This window comes from Astyanax mexicanus, chromosome 16 (assembly GCF_023375975.1).
Source record: "Astyanax mexicanus isolate ESR-SI-001 chromosome 16, AstMex3_surface, whole genome shotgun sequence".
NCBI lineage: Eukaryota > Metazoa > Chordata > Actinopteri > Characiformes > Acestrorhamphidae > Astyanax > Astyanax mexicanus.
This window is the reverse complement of record NC_064423.1, coordinates 40,413,305-40,437,622: the sequence shown is the minus strand read 5'-3', so window position 1 is coordinate 40,437,622 and position 24,318 is coordinate 40,413,305. Positions and strand designations below refer to the sequence as shown.

The 24,318-nt window shown below is 38.1% G+C and overlaps 2 protein-coding genes across 7 annotated transcripts in view; both read left to right on the top strand.

The window, feature by feature from the left end:
• The window catches only part of pde3b (phosphodiesterase 3B), a 116,342-nt gene extending 100,866 nt beyond the window's left edge, over positions 1 to 15,476 (top strand). For all 4 annotated transcript variants that reach the window (XM_022670109.2, XM_022670107.2, XM_022670108.2 and 1 more), the window contains exons 10-16: positions 1,256 to 1,367; positions 1,631 to 1,744; positions 4,746 to 4,945; positions 6,719 to 6,922; positions 7,889 to 8,050; positions 9,757 to 10,015; positions 11,323 to 15,476. In XM_022670109.2, the coding sequence (XP_022525830.2) occupies positions 1,256 to 1,367; positions 1,631 to 1,744; positions 4,746 to 4,945; positions 6,719 to 6,922; positions 7,889 to 8,050; positions 9,757 to 10,015; positions 11,323 to 11,546 (1,275 nt within the window). In that variant the 3' untranslated portion in view covers positions 11,547 to 15,476. The remainder of the gene's footprint in view (positions 1 to 1,255; positions 1,368 to 1,630; positions 1,745 to 4,745; positions 4,946 to 6,718; positions 6,923 to 7,888; positions 8,051 to 9,756; positions 10,016 to 11,322) is intronic.
• A 6,769-nt stretch (positions 15,477 to 22,245) lies between these two features.
• Positions 22,246 to 24,318, top strand: part of calca (calcitonin/calcitonin-related polypeptide, alpha) — a 47,239-nt gene continuing 45,166 nt past the window's right edge. For all 3 annotated transcript variants that reach the window (XM_049465408.1, XM_049465405.1, XM_049465406.1), the window contains exon 1: positions 22,246 to 22,964. The gene's annotated coding sequence lies outside the window, so the exon portion shown is untranslated. The remainder of the gene's footprint in view (positions 22,965 to 24,318) is intronic.

Here is a 24,318-nt window from a genome sequence, read left to right as displayed (position 1 = left end):
TGATATAGATAGGTCCCCTCAACCAATACTTTCTAGACAGCACTTGGACTCTTACACCACCCTGAAACCTTATTTTCCCAATAATAGATAAGCCCTCTCATCCATTACTTTTTATATGGCACTTAGACTGTTGCACCACCCGGGAGCCCTATTTTTCACCCATGTCTTTCACCTGGGTTGTTTATTTTGTACAGTATTTTCATACAGTACTTTTTATTTGTCTTTTTATTGCTTATATTTCTTCTATATTCCTAATGATATATTTAAGCCTCCTCACCTATTACTTTCTAGACAGCACTTAGACTGTTGCACCACCCGGGAGCCCTATTTTCACCCCTGTCTTTCACCTGGGTAGTTTATTTTTTGTACAGTATTTTCATACAGTACTTTTTATTTGTCCTTTCATCGCTTTTATTTTTTCTATATTCCCAATGATAAATAAATAGGCCCCTTCACCCATTACCATCTAGACCTCACACTGTTGCACCACCCAGGAGCCCTATTTTTTACCCTTTTTTGTACCTAGGTTGTTCATTTCGTGCAGTGTTTTCATAAAGTCATTATTATTTGTCCTTTTATTGCATTATTTTTTCTTCTATATCCCAAATGCTAGATAGTCTGTCTCACCCTATGCTTTCTAGACAGCGCTTAGACTGTTACACCACCCAGAATCCATATTTTCCCCAATAATAGATAAGCCCCCTCACCCATTACTTTATATATGGCACTTAGACTGTTGCACCACCCGGAGCCCCATTTTCACCCCTGTCTTTAACCTGGGTTGTTTATTTTGTAATGTATTTTCATACAGTACTTTTCATTTGTCTTATTTGTCATATTGTTTTTATTTCCTATATATTTCCCAGTGCTAGATAAGCCCTTTCACCCATTACTTTCTAGACAGCGCTTAGACTGTTGCACCACCCAGGAGCCCTATTTTCCCCCCGTCTTTAACAGTACTTTTTATTTGTCCTTTCAATGCTTCTGTTTCTTCTATGATCCCAATCATAATTACACTTATGTATGTTTACCAAGATGAGCTTCTAAAAGGGAAGTTGATGTAGTACTTTATTTTAATTGCAGTATCTGTGCTGGTGATTGGCACATTGTATTATTATATAAGCCGCAGTGGTGCTGATCCTTTACGGCGCTGTGTGTTTGGTCTGTAATAGTGGCCGTCACCGGGGATTCACGCCTCGGTGAAGGCCTGTTGTGTCTGTCTTAATGAAGTTTTGTTTGTTTGGCTGTCTCTCAGGTGGCGTACACTTTGTTCCAGGACACGGGTCTGTTTGAAATCTTCAAAATCCCCGTCCGGGAATTCATGACGTACTTCTGCGCTCTGGAGAACGGCTATCGTGATATTCCCTGTGAGGGTTAAATTAATGTTGTCAAAAGTGAAACTTTAGAGTGGCACGCATGAAGGAGCACGCTTCGGCACCAGCGCCACCAGATTAACAATTACATTTAGATACACTGATCAAGCATAACATTATAACCACCTGTATTCTATAATTCCAGACTGTAGTGCTGTATCTGTATAGTCCTGTTTCTCTGTATAATTTATTATTATTATTATTAATGTAAAATGATGAGTTTTCTGTCAGCACTAACCCGTGTGTTTCCTCCATAGATCATAATCGAGTCCACGCTACAGACGTCCTCCACGCGGTCTGGTACCTCACCACCCGGCCAATCCCGGGCTTTCAGCAGATCCACAATGAACATGTGACAGGAAGTGACACAGGTACCCAGCCTAATAAAGTGACATTGTTTTTGTTTGCAATATGCTATCAGCACATGGAGTCAAATACTAAACTACCCATTTAACTATCCATTTATCCATTACCTATCCATCCTTCTATCCATCCCTCTAACTGTTTAGCCATCCATCCAGCTATTCATCCATCCATTCATCTATAAATCCATCCTTCCATTCATTTACCTATTTATCTATCCATCCATCCATCCATCCATCCATTTATCCACCTATGTACCTATCCATTCAGCTACTTATTTACATATCCATTCATCCATCCATCTACCTAATTACCATTTAATGTCCGTCTATTTACCCATACATCCATCCATCCATCCATCCATCTATAATCCATTAGATATATAGATAGATACTTTATTGATCCCGAAGGAAATTTAGCAATCCATTAATCCATCCATCTATTCACCCATCTATCCGTCAACCTATTTACCCGTAGTTCCATCTATCTTTTGAGCTATTTACCTATCTGTTCATCCACTATCCATCCATCTACCTATTAATCCATGTGTCATCCATCCATCCACTTATTTACTTATCCATCAGTCAACTTATTTATCCATCCATCCATCCATCCATCCATCCATCCATCCATCCATTAAGCTATTCATCTATCCATCCATCTACCTATTAATCCATGTGTCATCCATCCACCTATTTACTTATCCATCAGTCAACTTATTTATCCATCCATCCATCCATCCATTAAGCTATTCATCTATCCATCCATCCACCCATGCATCCATTCATCTGTCAATCCATCTACTTGTACATCCACCCACCTACCTATCCATCCATCCATCCATATTTACCTATTCATACATCCATTCGTTTATCTATCCATCCACCTATTTACACATCCATACATCTACCTTTTTATTCATCCATCCATCCACCTATTTATCCATCCATCCATCCATCCATCAATCCATTCATCTGCTTATACATCCACCATCTACTTGTTTATCCATCCATCTAACTATTTGTCCATCTGTTTATTCCCCCATCTGTTTATCCATCCATTCATTCATCTATCCATTGGTCCATCCACATATACACCTATCCTTCCATCCAGCCAACCAACCCAGTAAACTCGTACAGTGGTGTTACTCTGTACTCTAGAGCTGATCTAAGAAATCTTGAGTCGGCATTGAGCTTTTTTTTTGGTTTGCTTTCATTGTTTGTTTATTTGTTTGTTCTTTTGCGTTTTCTCTCTCTGAAGGCTGAATAGTTCGTCTGCTTGGTGTTTTCTCTGCTAATTATATCTCATGACCCTCTGATCCTGTGGGAATAAATCAGACCTGCCGCTGGCCGGTGTGAGAGGTCTGTGCCGGCGGCGGCGGCAGCTGCCGTCCTGTAAGAGCGGCTGTATTGTGATTGAGATCAGAGGCTGGCTCTGTGCTGCTGGCGCTGTGCTGGCTCAGCATGTTCGGGACTTATTTTAAGCTTGCTGATGGCCGTTTTAATTTCTGAAATGGAGTTCAGTCTGAGTCACCGGGCTGCCGGAGCCGGCGGCGTGGCGGTGCAGGAGGTGCCCGCGCTTTAGAGGTGTTGAATCACAAGCGAACCGGTGACTTCACTCGCTGGCACGCACTGCCGCGGTGCAGATGATGCCCGTTTGGGCCTTTTTATGTATTCTAGTGGAGTATAAACTCGTACGCCAGGAGAATAACATCGTTTTCTGCTGCTGTGCTTCTGAAAGTGTGTTTCTCTGAGGTAGAACTCGTTCACCCGACTCAAATCAGAGTTTTTTTTCATTATATTTAAAATGTTCTGTGTTGTAGATTAATATTAAAGTCATCCAAACTATGAAAAAGAAAAACATATGAATTTATTTAGTAAAGAGTCAAGAGTAAAACTGTTGCTTAATTTAAGGTGGAATAAAAAAAGTCTGGAAAGGAAAAATGCTAACGCAAACTTGCATCATAAACACAAGCGAAATATACATTTACTATTAATGCATCTTCTATTAAGATGCATCTGTTTTTACTACTCTAACAGGCATTATGTAACTCTGAAGTTACTGAAGTGGACAGGACAGTGCTTGCAATAAATGCATAATGCTGTGTAACACGCATGCTTCTTTTATTCCTCAGAAATGCATGTGCACAGCGTGTCCTTCAGTTGCGGGTCAAAGTGTGATTTTTACCTCCAGACTCTAGGGGGAGCCCAGCAGAAAGAAATACTCTCCTCATCCACATTATCTCACGGTCATTAAGTCGCAACCTACTTTTATAGAATTGCTGCTGGGTGGTGGTGGTGGTAGTGGGGGGTAGCTAACTAAGTTAAGCAAAGCTAAGCTAAGTAAACAAAACTGTAATAAAAGACTTTATTTTCAAGTCAAAAGTAAAGCGCTTCCGTTTATTTCCAAATTCCTCCAGCACCAAGGCTGGAGCATTAGCATTAGTGGTTAACCAGCAGTGCTATTCGGGGTTAGAAGCAGACTATAACAGTCCTATATACTCATCTCTGAACGACGAAAAAGCTAACGCTTAGCACAGTTAATGGTTAATGCTAATACTGTTCCATCAGTGCTAGCTGGGGTTAGCAGCAGGCTACAGGCTGATAATACTCACCTCTGAACAGCAAGAAAATTAGCTTGGTTAGGGCCTAATGCTAATGCTGTTTCAGCAGTGCTAGCTGCGGTTAGGAGCAGGCTACAGGCTGATAATAATCACCTCTAAACAGTGAATACTGTAATACTGCTCCAGCCCCTGTGCTGGGGAAACTTTACTAAATCTCCTGCCTGTATAACTCTGTTCTTCAGCAGAGTGTCTTTACTGCTCCTTAATACCTGACTGGTAGAATTCATACATAAGGAGCACCAGATTATAAAGAGCTCTGATGATTTTTGGGAAAATATAAGTATTTTAAGTGCACCTTATAGTGCAAAAAATACAGTAAGTATACTTTTCGCATGAATATTTGTGTGTAATTAAATTAAATCTTTTATTTCCTTGTTTTTTCTCAGATTCGGACAGCGGGATCTCCCCCGGCAGAGTGTCCTACGCCTCGTCTAAAAGCTGCTCGATCTCAGACAACAGTTATGGTTGCTTGACCTGGAATGTCCCCGCCCTGGAGCTAATGGCACTATATGTAGCAGCTGCTATGCACGACTATGATCACCCAGGTCGCACAAACGCCTTTCTTGTAGCCACTAACGCCCCTCAGGTAGGTTTATATAGCACTCAGCTCTCTCGTTTTACATTATTTTAAAATGTTCTGCGTTGTAGATTAATACTAAACTCAGTTGGAATTATTTAGCAAACCAAAAACGTGTTAAATAAACCAGAATATGTTTTCTATTTTACATTCTTTAAAGTAGCACCTCATGTTTAGATGATCAGTTTTTTTGTTACATCTCTGCTGGATTTTCTCAGTCAGCTTTATGAGGTAGAGTCACCTGGAATTCAGGCTTTCAGTTAACAGCTGTGCTGAAAAGAATACCGTCTGTCAATCCTTGAAAAGAACTTTGAAAGTATTCTCAAGTGCAGTCGTAAAAAAGACCATCAAAAGCGTTGAGGATGATGATGAAACTGGCACTCATCAGGACCACCACAGAAAAGGAAGAGCGAGAGTTTCCTCTGTTGTACAGGGTAACTTTCATCAGCTTCATCAAACTTTTTGAATGGTCCTGTATATTGTGCTATTAACAAAATACAGGATTATTTACAAGACTACACCAGAAATCATAAGTGAACCAACCAACACGGTTTTTCAGATTCTCATTAATTGTGGCACTTTATTCACTGTTTTATGAATTAAATAGTATTAAATAGTAAATTAAATTGTGTTGATTTTTAAAGGAAACACTGTTCATTTGTCTTTTTACTTATTTGCCCGTTTACAAAGATGATTTTCTGGCCGATTTTGTCCAAATAATTTCAGTTCAATATTCACACCCCTAATTTTGGGTATATACAGATAAATCTCTAAAAATTAGAATATCTTTGAAAAGTTACTTTATTTCAGTAATTCAATTGAAAATGTGTATATATATATTATAGATGTATTAAACACAGAGTGATCTATTTTAAGCGTTTATTTCTTTTGTTGTTGATGATTATGACTTACAGCCAATATCCAGACAAATTGTTACTTTCTGCAGTGTGGGCAGTGTGCCAAGTCCTACTGGAAAATGAAATCTTCCGCATCTCCGTAAAAGTTGTTATCAGCAGAGGGAAGCTGTAAGATATGAAGTGCTGTAAGATTTTGTGGGAAAACAAAACTGCACTGACTTTAGACTTGATAATAAAACACAGTGGATCAACACCAGCAGATGACAGACATGACTCTCCAAACCATCACTGATCATCAGTAAATTTTACATTTCATTTAAAGTAAATCAAGGGATCAGAGTCTGGAGGAAGAGTGGAGAGACACACAGTCCAAACTGCTCGAGGTCTAGTGTGAAGTTTCCACCAATCAGTGATGGTTTGGAGATGCGGATTTCATTTTCTAGCAGGACTTGGCACACTGCCCACACATATAATATTCTAATTTTCAAAACACTGATTTTTGGGTTTTCATTTTTGGGCTGTAAGCTTAATCATCATCAATAATAAAATAAATAAACACTTAAAATAGATCACTCTGTGTTTAATACATCTATATAATATATGAGTTTCACATTTTAAACCGAAGTACAGAAATATACTAACTTTTCAATGATATTCAAGTTTTTTTAAGATGTGTCTGTATATATAATTTACCTATTTTTGGCAAATAAAAAACAATTCCTTTTGCATAAAGCAGCACGAAAGTTGTAGTACAATACTTAAATAATATTTTGTAGAGTCTACATTGTTAAAAAGCTATAAAAATCATATAAAAGTCAAAATAAAGCTTGATTACAAAAAAAGTACTATATAAATAAAATGAACTACGCAACTATTTGATTTAATTTGATTTTACTGTAATAATCTCTTTTTCTCTCTCCGGCAGGCGGTGCTATACAACGATCGCTCAGTTCTGGAGAACCACCATGCTGCCGCTGCATGGAGCCTTTTCCTGTCACAGCCCGAGTTCAACTTCCTGTCCAACCTGGATCACGTGGAGTTCAAGCGTTTCCGCTTTCTAGTTATCGAGGCAATTCTCGCCACAGACCTGAAAAAGCACTTTGACTTCCTCGCAGAGTTCAATGCCAAGGTGAGCAGCCAGCATTAAAGCGGCAAGATGAAAGTTTAGGGGATTTGGAGACCCCTGTGGTGAGAAAGTGTAATTGCATGGACCATGGGGAATAGTACTTTAAAAGGGGATTTAAAAACTAAATCCCCTGATATTTACAGACTCCACCCTCAGCTCAAATAAAAAAAAAAAAATAAATAAATGGAAGGGAAAGTTTGGGAGGATCATTGGATGATGTATGGGTTTATGGGCAGGGCAGGAGGGAGAGTGCATAGTGTAATGTGTGTCTGTGTACCAAAGTACACGGAAACATCATCCTCACCTATAGCAGTTAAACTTGTAAGGACGCTGCAGAGGCAGAAATTAACAGAAATGTTTTTTTTTTTTTTTCAAATTTTAATCAGGTCTTTGGGTATTTTGTTGCTTCAAAGGAACACATTTCAGCTATTAAAGAAACAATTATGATTTAGTGTTTAATTTGAATGTAATAAGCATAATGCCACCTAAAAGCAGTGTGTAAGACTGGTGGAGGAGAACATGCCAAGATGCCCTGGGTTACCAGAACACCCAGGGTTCCTCAGTCTAGCACTCTGGTTAGCAGCTAATGCTAATGCTCCAACCTTAGGGCTGGAGAAACTTTATTTAAAACTCACGCTTAGACAAAATACTGGAAATCTAAGCTTACTGTAAACAAACAGATGCACTTTACTCACCCAAATAAACAATTAAAAAGTTTTCAGGAGAGAAATCTGTGTAGATTAACATCCAGCGCTTGTTTTACTTTAAAAGAAAATGTTTTTTATTTTAAAGAACTACGTTTTTATTTACTTAGAAACATGGCGATGCTCTTGCTCACTTCGAAGTAGCATCCTTACTAGTTATGATCTGTAAAATACGGCAATAATAAATATGTATGTGTGTGTATATATAGAACAGAACAGTAGTATTGATTGATGCGTTTGACCTCTTTTCTCTGCTTGTTAACAGGTAAATGATGTGAACAGTCCAGGTATCGACTGGACTAATGAAAACGACAGGTTGCTGGTTTGCCAAGTGTGCATTAAGCTGGCGGATATTAATGGGCCGGCCAAAGAACGTAGCCTTCATCTGAAGTGGACAGAGGGCATTGTGAATGAGTTTTACGAGCAGGTAGGAGCTTTTATCCACATTTATTTATTTCTTTATTGCTACACAGTTGTAAAAAATAACATTGGTGAATAGCATTGTACATTTAAATGCTTTTTTTAGTTTTTAATATTTTAGTTTTTGTTGTAACAGCATTCAATTTGCTAGCATTGAAGCATAGTCTTCAGTTTTTAGCAAAAATAACCTAAGAAAAATACACACATTAAGGTTTGTGATAATATTGAACTGATACCACCAGTATACCCGTGTTTAAAACACTAGAAATGCTGATTTATCATTGCAGTTTTATTGCATAATAAACAGTCAACATTCAAACATTCATAACACTTATATTCTTCATAACTTATTATCTACATTTAAATTAATTTAAATAATTGTAATCTGGCATTTAAGTCTTGTTTTTCGTATATATTATGTTGGGATTTTATTATTTTAAAATTATTATAATTGTTTATTAGTGGATCAATAGAAATAACTTATAAGAAAATACATTCTTTTATAAAATAATATACTGACTTCTTTTAAGGGTTAAGGGTAAGTTTTTAGATAGATTTTACGTTTAGAATTTGCCTTTTTAAAGTACAACAGAGAGAAGATATCCTGATGAAAGTCACTTTTATCTTTTTTTAATTAATTAGTCAATATTGCCATGTTTTAGCAAATATTTTGACATCTAGCAACATTTATTGTCATTTAGCAATTTAGCTTCAGCTATTTTCCTCAGAAAAAAAATACATTTTGGCTACACTGCTTACTATGTAACTGTTCACTATGGTGAAGTGGGCGGGATAAAGGATGTGAAAATGACGTAAAGCTGTATTGCTTAAGTCATATTTGTGTAAATAAAGTCTTGTAATATTATTCTAACGCATAAAGCATCATTCCACATGTTCTTTCTCTAAATTATTGACAATTCTGTATCTCTCAGCTTGTCCAGAAATGCATGTTATGCATGCCTTCAGTGTAGGCATCCTAACTAGATTCACCTTATAATACAGTGCACCTTATTGTCTGAAAGATACGGTACCAAAGTTACTGCTTTATAACTCCACATGGTGGCACTGTAATCAAATGAAATAGGGTTAATAAACTTATGGTGGGTCAAACAAGGAAAGAAAGAGGAGTGGGAGACCCCGATGCACAACTGTGCAAGAAAATAACTTGGATCTTAGGAGTGTGCAGTTTGAAAGTTTGAAGACACCTCAATGTAGAGCTGCAACTAATGGTTGTTTTAGTAGTTGACTAATATGATGATTAGTCAATTAACTACAATTGTTTTTAGTATGGTCTCTGTAACCAGTGTTGCCAGGTTTTTAGGCTACTTTTTCCTTAATTTTAAAGCATTCAAAATGAAAATGTGCTGTGTTGTTAACGTCTGTGGCGACCTTGGATATTTACTAGTGTCTTAATGTTTCTGATGGGCGGATTTTTTTTTTTTTTTAGACAGATTTTTACTGGACCTGGCAACCCTGGCGTAAAAAAAAACTTTCGATTTCGATTTTAGTCTATTTTTTGGTTGTTTTTTACTAAAATCTAACTAAAGATGAGTGAAAGAGTTGCATGTGTGCATGTGTACAGCATGTTCTTTAGTGATGTTTAAAGTTGTGCTAAAGTTCACTTTCTGACTGTAGGAGGAGCTCAGGAGCAAGAAATATGAATAGTAATTATTTTGTTAATAACTACAGTAAATGTGATTGTCTGTTTCGCAGGGCGATGAAGAGGCAGGCCTAGGATTACCCATAAGCCCCTTCATGGACCGCTCCACCCCTCAGCTAGCGAAGCTGCAGGAGTCCTTTATTACGCACATTGTTGGTCCTCTCTGCAACTCGTACGATGCGGCTGGACTGCTGCCAGGATACTGGATCGACGGGGAGGGATCAGAGGAGGAAGAGGAAGAAGAGGAGGAGGAGGAAGAGGCTGAAGACACTGAAACTGACGATGAAGAGCTTGAAGATGAGCTACACCTAAGTATGTGTGGTTTATTAGGGGTGGGAGAAAATATCGAACATTGGTATATCTCATATCGTATCGTTTTCGTTATGAAGTGTTATAAAGGTGAGTTTTCAGTCAGTTTTAGTCAATTTTTTTAGTTTCTTCTTGGGTTTTACCTGCTTTGAGATCGACTGTTCTGCAACTGGGTTCAACAACCCTCTGGGCTGGAGAGCTACCAGTCTGTAGCACTCCTGCATCACACTTCATTTTTTTTGTGGGCCGCCACGTAATGGCTTGGAAAATATCTTTATTTATTTATTTATTTATTTTAGATATTTTAGATTAAAATGATAAAATTACACCATTTCTGAAAATTAAAATGTAAAACTATAAATCGAATTAACCAAATTAATTTGTCGATCTTTTCTTTATCACTCTAAAAACAGCAGAAACCACTAAATGTTGGATTTAAACTCTGAGAATATGATTAAATTAGGGTTGTTAACGTTAAAGCGTTAATGTGTGCTGTTAATTTGGAATCAGTAACGCTTTACACACACACACACACACACACCCGCGCTTTACTGCCCTCCTGCTCCTCATCCCTTAGATTTTTATACTCGTCAAATTAAGTTCAAATTTATTCCAGCACCCTACGTTGATTTTTATCTCCCCTCAAACATACAAGTATATACTATATACTATTTTAATTGACACCACTAATATACATTTAATTGCATTTTACATTTCTTACATTCATTTATCCTTTTTTAATTTTTTTTTATTTCATAATTTTATTTCTAGTTTTCTCCCCAATTTACACGGCCAATTACCCAACCCACTCACTAGGACTCCCCCTATCACTAGTGATGCTCCAACACACCAGGAGGGTGAAGACTAACACACGCCTCCTCCGATACATGTGAAGTCAGACTCCGCCTCTTTTCGAGCTGCTGCTGATGCAGCATTACCGAGTAGCATCACAGCGCTAACGCCCGGAGGAAAGTGCAGCGACTTCGGTTCTGATACATCAGCTCACAGATGCAGCGGGGAGAGAGCGCCATCTACTGTACTGTACCCACCCGGAGGGAGCATTTTTTTAATAAGATCATGGTAAAGCTGCATGAGCGGGGGTTCAAACCTGCGACTTTAGACCACTGGACCACTGTTGTGATTAATCAGATTATTATTATTTTTTTAATAATCGATTGACACCACTAGATTAAATCTGTAATAAGATGATGTACAGTGAGTATAGGGGTTGTCTTGTCTCATATCTGAAGTGTTTACGCTGTTTGAGTGTGATTATGATGTTTTCTGTATGATCTGTGTGTTTTTTACAGAATCGGGGAAGAGCCGACGCCGCCTGTTCTGCAACATCATGCAGCACCTGACTGAGAACCACAAGCAGTGGAAGGGCATCATCGAGGAGGAGGAGAAGAGCAAGGAGCAGCATCAGCAGCATCAGCATCAGCAGGCCGACAGCCCCGGCCTTCCTCCATCATCATCATCCTCAGACGACATCCAGGTCATTCAGGAGGAGGCGGAGGAGGAGGAGCGCCAGTAGCAGCTGCAGCAGCAGCAGCAGCGAGACCACCGGCCTCCGTCTGTCCTGAAGCTCCTAGCTGTGGTGGGAGGGGCCTAAGCGAGGTGGAGGGGGCGTGGTCACATGGTCACGTGGTCTCACACACTTTTGCTCTTCTGCTCTCTTTCGCTGCCCCTCCCACTTCTTTCAAACATATATACACAATACATAATACATACATAAATACATACATAGCCCAAACAGGCGCCCACAGGAAGACCCGGTCGGATCTCCCACACTGAAATTCGTCACTGTGCCGACGCTCTCTCCGACGCTAACGCCGTTAGCGCACGTTGTGTTAACGATAAAAAAAAAAAAGAAACGGAAGCGAAAAAGAGAGAAAAAACGTTAAAAAAAAAAAACGTAGAAAAAAACAAAAAAAAAACAAAGGCCTTACTACTGTGAGAGCATCCTTGCTGCAAATGATGGTGGGAGCCCCACTACTATGCACTTTCACCCCGTGGAGAACAGACGGATGAAGGACGGACGAAACGAAAAGAAGTGAAACGAAATGAACACAGCTTTCGAGGAGATGCGTAAAACGACGTAGAAAAAAAAACGTTACAAAAATACGTAACGCTCTCCTCCACACTCGGCTGTGATGCTGCCTTGAATGCAGAGCTCTTAACTCTCCTGTAGGTACTTCTTCTAACAATTATTATTTAAAGACTGAACATTCAAAAAAAAGTTTGAATGATGAAAAAAAAAGCGTAAAAAATGACACTTTTATTTTTATTTTTATTATTTTTTTCTTTCAAGTAATCGTCACTTGTTACCAAAGCGAACAGTTCAAAAACAATGTGGCCGAGACTATTTCAGGCTCAGTGTCAGGAATACTCGAGAAGCATAAATCAAACGTGCCTGTCTGAACTTTTTCATGATTATTTCGTTCGTTTATTATTTTGTTTTTCGTTTGTTTTTGTTTTTTTTAAATAAATGTAGTCCGTGCGACGAAGGGCGGGACTACGCAGGACTACACAGGCTGCTGCACCGTGGGTTCAGTGCAGCTCCCTCCTCATGCTGGCGACACGAAACACTGTATCACTGAACTCGTACGTGGAAATTCTGACGTTTTTTTGAAACTGACTGAAAACGAAGAGAGAGAAATTGAGAAAAAAAAATTATAAAAAATTTACGACAAAAAAAAAAGAAAAAACGAACACTGACATTTACTCCTGCATCGTTTTTTCGGATGCTTTTTTATTCATGTGTACCACCTGCCTTTTGTTTTAGTCTCTTCGTCTCATCATAGTATTTGTTCGTTTTGAATTTTTTTTTTGTGTGAGTGCTCATGGGTTGTTAATTTTAGATTTTTTGATTATTTTTTATTTTAATCTTTTTTTTTTTCCTCTCGTCTTTCCTCTTCAGGAATGCTGAATTGCCAATTGTTGAATTTCCCTCTGTGTGAAGTCCAGCCGTGTCGAAAGCGAGCGTGTGGAGTGCGGAACAGGAAACCTGTTCTAAATGAAAGGATGTTTGTTAGTTTTTTCCTGTTTTAAATGCGTGTTTGTATTATTTCACGGTTACTCAGGATTCACACGGATCGATGGTTCAGCTGACAGTCTGACAAAAATGTTGCATTTCAGAAAACAGAAAAACTCATATGTGTGTGAGAAAGAGAGAGAATGTGTGAAAAATATAATAATTGGATGAAAGAAAGAAGAAAAATCTATATATATACATCCCATAATAAAAAGTGACCACTATCCCTTATCACGTATCGTCCGCCCCAAAAAAAAACTACCGAACTCCACCGAACTGGTAAGAAATGGATCCCTGAAGTCTATTGAGTACGTCATTGAGTACTGTTGTTAATCATTATGCCCATATTTGGTACTTTTTAACCTAAATCAAAATAATAATGAATATGCTTATTAAATACTTAAAGGAGAACTATGGTGTAAAATCAACTTGATTTGTAGTGAAACCTAATAACGAGTATAAACTTTTGTTGAATGGCTTATAAAATATCTCTCCCAGCATTCCGAAAAACAAGACAAAATTTTCCTTTTTTTTTTTTTTTTTTTTGCTTATAATGCAAGTGATTGGGGCATAAATTTGCAATTTGTACTCGATTCAAATCAATTTGTGATTCTGGATTCACAGTTCTGGATTTATTAAAAAATATATATATATTTTCTCACAACAAATTTGAAACAAATTTTAAATATATATAAAAAGAAATTAGACATTTTCTTATTTTCATTTCTACTACTTATTACATATTTTTATATAAACACTCTCTGTCCTGTTCTAAGCGTTTAAAAAAAACTACTGTGCTTTTATATTTTCACAGTTAATCACTTTATGCATTTATTTAGACAATCTAAATGTGTCTAAAATATCATTGTCTGAGCGGACAGTAATAAATAAAAAGGAAATTAAAAAAATATATATTTACTCTACGTAAATATATCTTTGTATCTTTACTAAAGTATACTAAAGTATTTATTTAATTTGGGCACATTTAAAATTCTAACTTCTTCATTTTCAACCCACTACGTTATTGGAGAGACAAACCTTGGAAATAAAAAGCACTTGTGTGATTGGTTTAGTTGGTTTCAGTCAAAAACGGATGACGCATCCTTCACCTTTGCTTAAGCCCACTGGTTCTCTGGTCTGCACGAGCAAGATTGCAGCTACATAACATTTTATAAACAGAACATGGATGTTCTCACAATGTATAATTGTCAAACATTTTTATTGCGATACAGAGTGTAACAATGCTTTGTTACACCATTACGATATACTGATAAAATGGGTAGTAACGTGACCCCACATGCCGCACAGGGAGAAGATAGCTGCACCAGTTGTTGAAGCAAAACCCAAACCACAGGTTTCAGAAGAACAAGAGATCGATACTCACAAAATCAGCTCACAAAATCAACAATTTACTTAAATATACCAAACTCAGTCCCAGGTCTAGAAAAAGGCTAGTGTGATTCGCTTCAGTAAAAAAATGACTGATATATACTCTGCCCTTTGCTTACGCCCACTGGTTCTGTTCTTTTGCGTTGCATCATGCAACGATGCTTTGTTACACTCCTAGTTTCCCATGCAAAGAAATAACTATTTTTACACCATTAAAAACCTTATTTTCTATTAAAAAAAAATTGGCAGCATGTTTATTGAAATTTAATGTATACTTTTCAATAGCATTATTTTTATATTGTGTTTCACATTGATGTCATGATATCCAAAAGCGTTATTACACATTGCATTTTTTTACAGGTGTAACTTAGAATTTTTAGTTTGCCTGTGGGTTATACATGGTCTAAATTTCAGAAGAAATTGAGAACCACTCGGATACGTTACAATGCAAATTTATTATAGAGACATTTTCTGCAACAGCTGGAATTCATGCATTTTTAGAATCAATTTTAGAATTAATTCTTTAATCTGTTCCCCTGTCCGGCTTATCCATTCGTCACTAGCATTGTTGGCTAAAAGTCATTGTATTTGGAAATGCTAGGAGTGAACGGCGGTGGGATATTCAAAAGTTCGTACATGTTCAGAATTTTACTACAACCCAAGCCCATTTCACACTGGATTTCTCCTTTAATGACAAACAGAAAGAAAAACAGATGTTGCTACACTTAAAAATGATATATATATACTCTGCTCCTAGCTTACGCCCACGGGTTCTCTTTGGCCTGTACTAGCGGAATTGCGACTTCTAGTGTTTAAACAAGTAGTAGCCACTGAGAGCTTTATTTTTATATATTTTTGTGAAGCAGTGGAGGAAAGCACTTGAACGCCCTCTTGTGGAGTCTAATCAGAATACACCTGTAATCATTTACGTATCTGCCGAATTTTAAGACGTAATTATGAGCTTTAACTATGAGTTTTAGTCCCAGATTTTACATATTGCATTTTTTTAGTCCGTATGTCTTTTAGGTGTTACTTTGAATTAGCGGAATTGCGACCTCTAGTGTTCAAACAATGCAAAGCATTGTAAACCTATACTTATGTGTACTTATTTTTTGCTATAGGCGTGAAGCAGTGGAAGAAAGCAAGCACTTGATATTAGTATCAAATATGGGCATAACAAGATCATAACAACTCTAATCACACAGCTACGCTAACAACACAGTGACGACACAAGTGGTCTCTGGGATGTGAGGAATGTATTTGATGTATTTGATGATGACGATGAAATGTTTCGTCTTCGTTACGTGTTACGTTTAACGTAATCTGTCCGTGTGGGAAATTGAGTTGGCTTTGAGTTTAATAATGTTGGCATTATTGTTTTTTTAAACAATCAAAATCGTTTTCGTTTTTTAATGTTTTGTTGTTTTTTTTGTTCATCTGTCTTTTTCTGAACACACTGCAGACACTCACATACACATATATACACACGTATACATATACACGCATACACATATATACATATATTTTTACTGAACATAACCATTGCCAAACACAACCAGGCCAGTGCATAAATTTGAAGTGATCCAGGGTTTCACCTCAAAAGCTGTACACTTTTTTATATTTTCTTATTCTCTTCACCACGACGAGGCAGGTTTAATACTAATAGTTCTATATATTTTTGTCTGAAGCAAGAACTCTAGGCATTCCACTAGAATAAAAGAGGAAGAGTGCTGGTGGGAGCGGGACACCGACACGCCTCCTGACCTCTCCTTCATCACCAATTTTTCAATTTTTGATTTATTCTTTTTTTTTTTTTTCGTTTTATTGTTTTATTTGATTTTTCCTTTTTTATTTTTCCTTTTTTTTTAGGTCTGGAGAGGAAAGTTCTCAAGTAGGCAATGTAAATCAAGATAGTATATTTAAAGAAAAAGAAATATAAATGTGCACATTTTACTACCAAACAAGTGTTTAATCTCTGCACACAAAGACTATCTGCATATATATATATATATATATATATATATGTATATATATATATATATATATATATATATATATATATATGAAAGAAATATGTATATGTTATATTTTTTAATTAATCAACTGAATGCGTGCGTCTGTTTTTCTACATACAGCAGCCGGCATATATTGTACATTTGAGAAAAAGAAAAAAAGAGAAAGCTGTAATTATCATCTTTGTTTCCAGAGTTTTTAATCTAATACTATGTGTTTGGGTGTGGTGTTATTATAATTATGATTATCATCATCATTATCATTATTATTAATTATTATTGTTATTATGATTAATATTATTATTATTTTTTGGGTGCACTGTCTGTGTTCCTCTGCATAACCACTTTTTTTTTTTTTTTTTTTTTTTTAGCTGAGAGACCCCAAAGTCCGCCCACACGGCACAAGCTCCACCCATAATTCATCAAACTCCACCCACAGACCCCCAACTCCACCCACAGACCCCCAACTTTGCCCACATACACCAAACTCTACCCACAGACAATAAACTCCACCTACATACCCCCAAACTCCACCCACACACCCAAAACTCCACCTACATACCACAAACTCCACCCATATACACCCAAACTTCTCCCACAGACCCCCAAACTCCACCCACATACCACAAACCCCGCCCACACACCCCCAAACTCCGCCCACATCTCCGCAAACTCCGCCCACAGAGCTGGTTGCTGTGATTCGGCTCACTGCAACAGTGCCAACCGCTCACCGTTCCCTTCAATTCAGAGCTTAATAAAGCTCACATCCATATTTAAATCTGCATTTTGTAATTTTGTATACTAAAAAATATACTAAATTAATTCAATCTCACGTTTAATATAATATTATTTAAATCAGGGGTCCTCAAACTACGGCCCGCGGGCCGCATACGGCCCCCTGCGCTCATTTGACCGGCCCCTTTAGCTCCAACAGCAGTACCTGCTCCCTGGCCCCTCACGCAAGCAGCATTAGCTATACGGGGGGAAAAAACAGTAAAAAAAAAAATGACAATTGGCCATCGAGTGTCTCCGTAGACAGATGAAAAAAAACAGAAGGCTATTTCCCACGGTAATCAGACAACATACTACCACTCGCTCTGTGCTGTTCGCATGAGCTCTGAGACTCACATCTGACGGAATGTCGAGGAAAAGAAAATCGACTCTGAGTGCAGGGTATTTAATCAACAGTGGACCTCTGACTACCTTTTTGTGCAATGTAAAGAAAAGGCTGTTTGTCTCATATGCCAGGAGTCAGTCGCCGTGTTTAAGGAATACAACCTGCGCCGCCATTATGAATCGCGCCATAAAGACAAGTTCGGCTGTCTGACGGGGCAGGTGAGGACAGACAAAATAGCAAAACTGAAACATGTGTTGGAGACTCAGCAAAATTCTTTTATAAAGCAAAAACACCTAAATATATCATCAGTTCGAGCTAGCGTTCAAGTGGCCAAGCTAATAGCTAGCAGTGGAAAGCCGTTCACCGACGGAGAGTTTGTAAAACAGTGCCTGGTGGCGGTTGTCAAGGAGATGTGCCCAGAAAAGGCGGACCTGTTCAGCGCGGTGAGTCTATCCGCACCCACAGTTACACGGAGAGTAGAAGAAATGGGCGACAATTTGCACCTTCAACTGCAAACTCAGACAAAAAGACTTTGCTCCTTTTCACTGGCTCTTGACAAAAGCAACGTATGCGTGACACGGCGCAACTGTTGATTTTCATCCGCGGAACTAATGATAAGTTCGAAGTCACAGAGGAGCTTGCTGGACTACAAAGCATCAAGGGAACGACAACAGGAGAGGACATCTACAGGAAAGTTCACCAAACGGTGGCGGATTTAGATCTGGACTGGGCTAAATTAGTGAGTGTTACCACGGATGGTGCGCTTTGAAGTAAAACTGGGTCTCCTCCTTAAACATGTGAAGGAGAAAAATTTCTGCCATTTTCCCACTACACAGAGTAACAAACATGGAACCTGACATTGACAGTCTTGTCAGCCAGAAGCAGGCTCACAGTTCACATTAACTTATGGAAAAGCACTGTATGAGGTAGGATAATGGAAATTATTACTTAATAAATCATTAAAATGTCTGCATTGTGAATTACACATATAGCATATATTATGCAACCAGTATCACATGATAAATAGTTTTTAATGTTTATTGTTAGTCCGGCCCCCCAGAAGACTGAAGAACAGTGAGCTGGCCCTTTAGTTTAAAAGTTTGAGGACCCCTGATTTAAATATTCAATACTGTTCATAAATTTTATTCATAAATGTTAATTTCAACATTGTTTTTGCTGTTTATATATATATATATATATATATATATATATATATATATAATTATTTTTTATTTTCTTTTTTGATGAAAAATAAATTCTGCATGGTCTAGTAGATTGTTGGTTCGAATTCCAGGTCAGCATCAGCATCCGGAGTCTGAGAGAGAGAGAGAGTACAGTACATCATACTGCTTCTCCAGTAGTAACTGGACTTTTAAATTGGAGAGAAAATAGGATAAAATTAGAAATGTAATTATTATGATCAAAAAATTATCTTGGTAATTTGATACGAATTTTAGGCTATAGATGAAACATCCAGTAGATAGATTTGAGTTTATAACTCTGAGCATGCAAGTTTTCTATATATTTTGAAATAGATTTTTTTTTTCCAAAGTGAATTTGAAATGTCTAAGTTTTAAGGTCAAGACAGAAAAAAACGCATTGCTGATATATTAAATAATTTCATTCATATCTACAAAATGCAGATTATTTTACTAATATATGTGAACTTTTTAAGCTCCGCCCTCAGACACGCCGTCACCTGTGTGACTCCAGGACTCCGGCGGGTTTTACCCGCTCCGACACTTCCGCCCCCATGCTTCACAGATAGCTTTATCAGGGCATTAGCACTGCTCAACCTCAGAAATGCTCTCCCAGCTTCTTCTGTCTCTGCCTGTCTGTCTGCCTGTCTGTCTATCTGTCTGTCTGTCGTGTGCATCTTATTTTTCTTTTTCTTTCTTTTTTTTTTTTTTAGTCCAACACAGTCCCCTCCATCTTCATCAGCACCATCAGCACCCCGTTTATGAACAGCTGTCACCTCTTTATGTAGCAGCCTATTTTTCGATAGCAGTGTCTGATGTAACCGTTTCAGCCTTTTTTTCTGAAGTTGTGGGGGAAATTTTCACCTTTTTTTCATTGTTATTATTTATAGATGTCATAAAAACACCATCCCTGAAAATAACGCAGAATTTGTCCGTGTCTTTACTCAGAAAGTGTGTGTGAGTGCGCATGCATTTCTATATTTGTGAGGACCTTGTAGGGATAATAATAATAATAATAATAATACAGACATCCCACCATTCCTAGAAGTTCCGTGAGTAGACCAGCGTCAGGATTCTGGATCTAAAGGGAAGCTTTAGATCCAGCACAAGATAAGCTGCTGCTGGTTTCTGGATCATTTGCAGATGTTTGATGGCTCACAAACGAAGAGCAGCTTAGTCAAGACTTGGTCAAGAGACGAGACGTTGGTTGAGGACCTGTGGGACATCCTTTGTGAGAAACGGTGGAAAATCTCCAGGTGTTTTAAAGGAGAAATCAGCTTGAACAAGATAGATTTTCAACATAATTTGAGAACAATAACTGGACATGCATAACTCCCACAGCGTTGGATCAATGCTGTGGAACTCTGGGTCTGCTTTCCAGAAGTGTTTGACGGTTGTAGATGATGATACCAGTAACGTTTAGTGCAAAAAGAGCGTCGAACAAACACACAAACAACAAAAAACGGAATATGTGGCATCTTGATGAACCCTAGAGTGGACCTTAATTCACCTTAAGTTCATAAAGCCAAGGCAAAACACATGCAGTAAAAAAAAAATGCTGGTAAACAAGTGAAACTTGCTTCAAAACTTTATTTCCTGTTTTCCCTGAAAGTCTCATCCGATTGCTGTTGTCTGGATCATTTGCAGATGTTTAATGACTTTTAAAAGAAGAGCAGCCACGAGCGAGTTGCAGTAGTTAAGTCTTAGTCAAGAGATGAGAGGCTGATTGAGCACCTGTGGGGCAACCTTAGTGAGAAATGGTGGAAATTCTCCAAGTGTTTTAAAGAAGAAATCTGCAAGACAGAATTTTTCACATTTTCAACATTATTTGAGAATGATAACTGTTCATCCAACAGCGGAAAACACAGGAGCTCCACTGACTCATTAAAACCCTGACAACAGTCCAACAGTCAGAGTCCATTCCTATAGGTGCTCCCAGCGCTGCAGAGCTCAAACGCTAATTTTAACTCAACAATCAACAGAATAAAGAATAAAATAACATTACTGTTCCCTTAAATGAGCTGCTGGTGTATCTTCGCAGTGTGAACGAGCGATTTGTACTCTTTTTTTTTTTTATGCGTTTCAAGTCGTACAAGTCATATTTTTTGTGCCCGAGTGTCCAGGTGAATTTGTAATATTAAATCAGACGTAAAATTAATCTTAATATGACCATTAAATGCCAGATACAGTCCAGCTAAGCATTGTAAGTATACACTCTTGTAAGACCAGGCTCCCCACGGTAGGATATTAACTAGCGTTAGCTAGCTAAGCTAAGCAGGCTCCTTTAAAGAGCTGTGGCTTTGGCTAATGCCCCCCTCCCCACTCTTTTTGACGTTAAATGGTGATCTGTATTGATTTTGTAAATCCATTCACGGTGAAGTACGAGATCTTTGGGGAAACTATAGAAGGTTTGAACTTTATAAAATTTCTTTTTTTTTGAGTGCATTTTGAAATCAAATTTTAGTGTTTGATAAAACACATCCTGTTCATTATAATAGAGAGAGCCACTGCACAGAGAGAGAACGCTTTCCTGGCGGGGGTGCTGAATTCAGCACCCTATAGTGGCTAAATCTGCACCCCCGCCATGAAAAGCACCCCCTCTCGGCAGCGAGTACACACCGTCTTCTTAATAAAAGCACTTTTACATTATTTAGAAGTACAGGGGTTGGACAATGAAACTGAAACAGCTGTCATCATTTTAGTGTGGGATTTTAGGTTTCATGGCTAAATTGGAGCAGCCTGGTGTTCAATCTTCATTAATTGCACATTGCACCAGTAAGAGCAGAGTGTGAAGGTTCAATTAGCAGGGTAAGAGCACAGTTCTGCTCTAAATACTGCAATGCAAACAACATTATGGGAGACATACCAGAGGTCAAAAGAGGACAAATTGTTGGTGCACGTCTTGCTGGAGCATCTGTGACCAAGACAGCAAGTCTTTGTGATGCATCAAGAGCCACGGTATCCAGGGTAATGTCAGCATACCACCAAGCACATCCAACAGGATTAACTGTGGATGCTGTAAGAGGAAGCTGTCTGAAAGGGATGTTCGGGTGCTAACCCGGATTGTATCCAAAAAACATAAAACCACGGCTGATCAAATCACGCAGAATTCAATGTGCACCTCAACTCTCCTGTTTCCACCAGAACTGTCCGTCACCACAATCAATTATTGTGCTCTAAAACCAGGTGTTTCAGTTTCATAGTCCGACCCCTGTATGCTACGGAGAGAGGGTGCTTTTCCTGGCGGGGGTCCTGAATTTGGCGCAACACTGGCACTGGTATAGGTCGCTAAAATAGGGCTCCATGTCTCTTGTCTTCAGGTGCTGAGATGCCGTCCATGATGATGAGACCTCAGCGAGACAAGGTGCTGAGGTGTGAGATGAATGTGAGACTCTAGCAGTGGTAAGAGAAGACAAAAATAAATATTTTAACGTTATCTGTGGCTGAGCATCTTCTCTGCACATGCTGATGTTTATTAAACAGGGTGCTCACAGAGGAAATCCCAGCATCCTCTTGGGTAGAGCCGGCTGGAAAATGACAGTGGGTGGATGATGAGTCCCTCGTCGCGGGGTCTTCCCTGAACTGTCCAAATATTTACGCTAGACTGAGTTACTGTGACAGCGTTACTCATCCGGACTTCTGCTACTCCACTGCAGCGTCTCCAACAGCAGTATTTCAGAATTATCTCCTCATTAAACTGCTGTTATTTATTATAATAATATTTGTCCAAATATTTATGGACACCTCTTTTACAGTAATGAACGTATTCAGCTACTATTTTAATAATAAACATGAATCTATTAGCACTAGGACTGAACAATATATCGTTTTAGCATCGTCATCGCAATGTTGATCATGTGCAATATCATAAGATAAGAAAAATTTTATCAATACATAGTCTGTCCTGTTTTAGTGATCTATAGGTGAGCTCCCAACCGTGCAGCTTGATTTAGGGCATGTTAGCATGTCTTTGCTATTGTAACGACAGGAAAAGTACACCTTGTGCAGCTTGAAATGCTCAAAAGGCATGTACTAATTATCTTAATTAATCATGGGTCTTGATGATTTTGGGCGTAGCCTAATGAAATAAACCAATCAGAGTGTCTCTTGCTCATCATTTTCTTTAAGTCAGGTGAGCTCTGACTTGGGCGGATTGCTATTTTAACAGCGCAGCTACCTGGACGTGTCCAACACAGCAGAGGTTCGTGATAGTATTGCATCATCATATTGTATTATGATAATATTGCATCATTATATTGTATCATGATAGTATTGTATCCTGACATTGTATCAGAATAATAGTGTGTTCTGATATCGCATCGTGATTTTATTGTATCGTGATAATGTGTAATGATAATATCGTAGTGGGATAGTAATGTATCGTGATATCACATTGTGATATATAATGATACTATTGTATCTTGACATCATATCAGCATAATAGAGTACCGTGATATTGTATCATGATAATATTCTTTTGTGACGTTGTATTGTGCTATCATATCATGATATAGCATATCATGAGATCATATAATAATATTGTATCATGTGTAGCGGCTCAGTGGTTTAATACCTGGTGCTAATTGAGATGTTGAAATATTTTTAATTGGGCGCCAGTTATTAAATTAATTTAATTAGATTAATTAATTAATTAATTAATTAATCAAATTAATTAATAACACAAGACATCTCAGGGTGTGGTTTCTACAGGTGACAGAAATTTTCATGACCAAGTTATCCAGAAAAACACACTGAAATGACAGGTTTTGTAAAATAAAAGTATTTATTAAATCACACAGATATGAGTAAATAATTCATTAAAAAGTCATAAATGTAGCCATTATATATCAAATCATAGTGTAGAATAATAAATGAGAAATAAAAGAACAAACACGTTATAATGCTGATATGAAAGGAATAAAGATTAATAGAACTATTAAGTGAATATTTCTAAATAAGGGTCTAAGGCATTTTAAGTCTACGAAACCAGTTCTTATTTCCAACCAAGCAACTCAAAATGAGTCATCTATACTAAAGACGCTCTATTAAAGACCCGACCCAGACCATGACCAACAGACACCATCTGCCGAAAGATTAAACCCAGCTCTGCCTTACTCTGAGGTGTTGAAGTGGGCCTCGGTGACGTCCGTCTGTGTTGGTCGTCTGCTGCTTCACCCCGACAAAGGATCACGTGAGCCTGTCTGCAGGGTAGTTTGACTTCCTGTGTCAGCACGGAGCCCCATTAGAACCCACAGGGTAAATCCCTTCGCTCTCAGGTGGCTTGCTGGTGGCCTCCGGACCGCAGGTTTCTGGGTTGGATCTGGCGGATCTCTTTTTCAGCTGTACTTTAGCTAAACTTAGATGGAATAATGCTTGGCTTCGTAGATTGTAAAATAACCTTAGATATTTTAACTAGGATAGCTAATATTAATATACTTGAAGATTAAATGCACTAGTCTAAGAAAACTAACTTAAGATGACTAAACTAACAGTCTATCCTTTCTCCATCTCTGGGCTCCCTAACCTCTCTCCTCTAACTGTTTTCCTCAACTCAT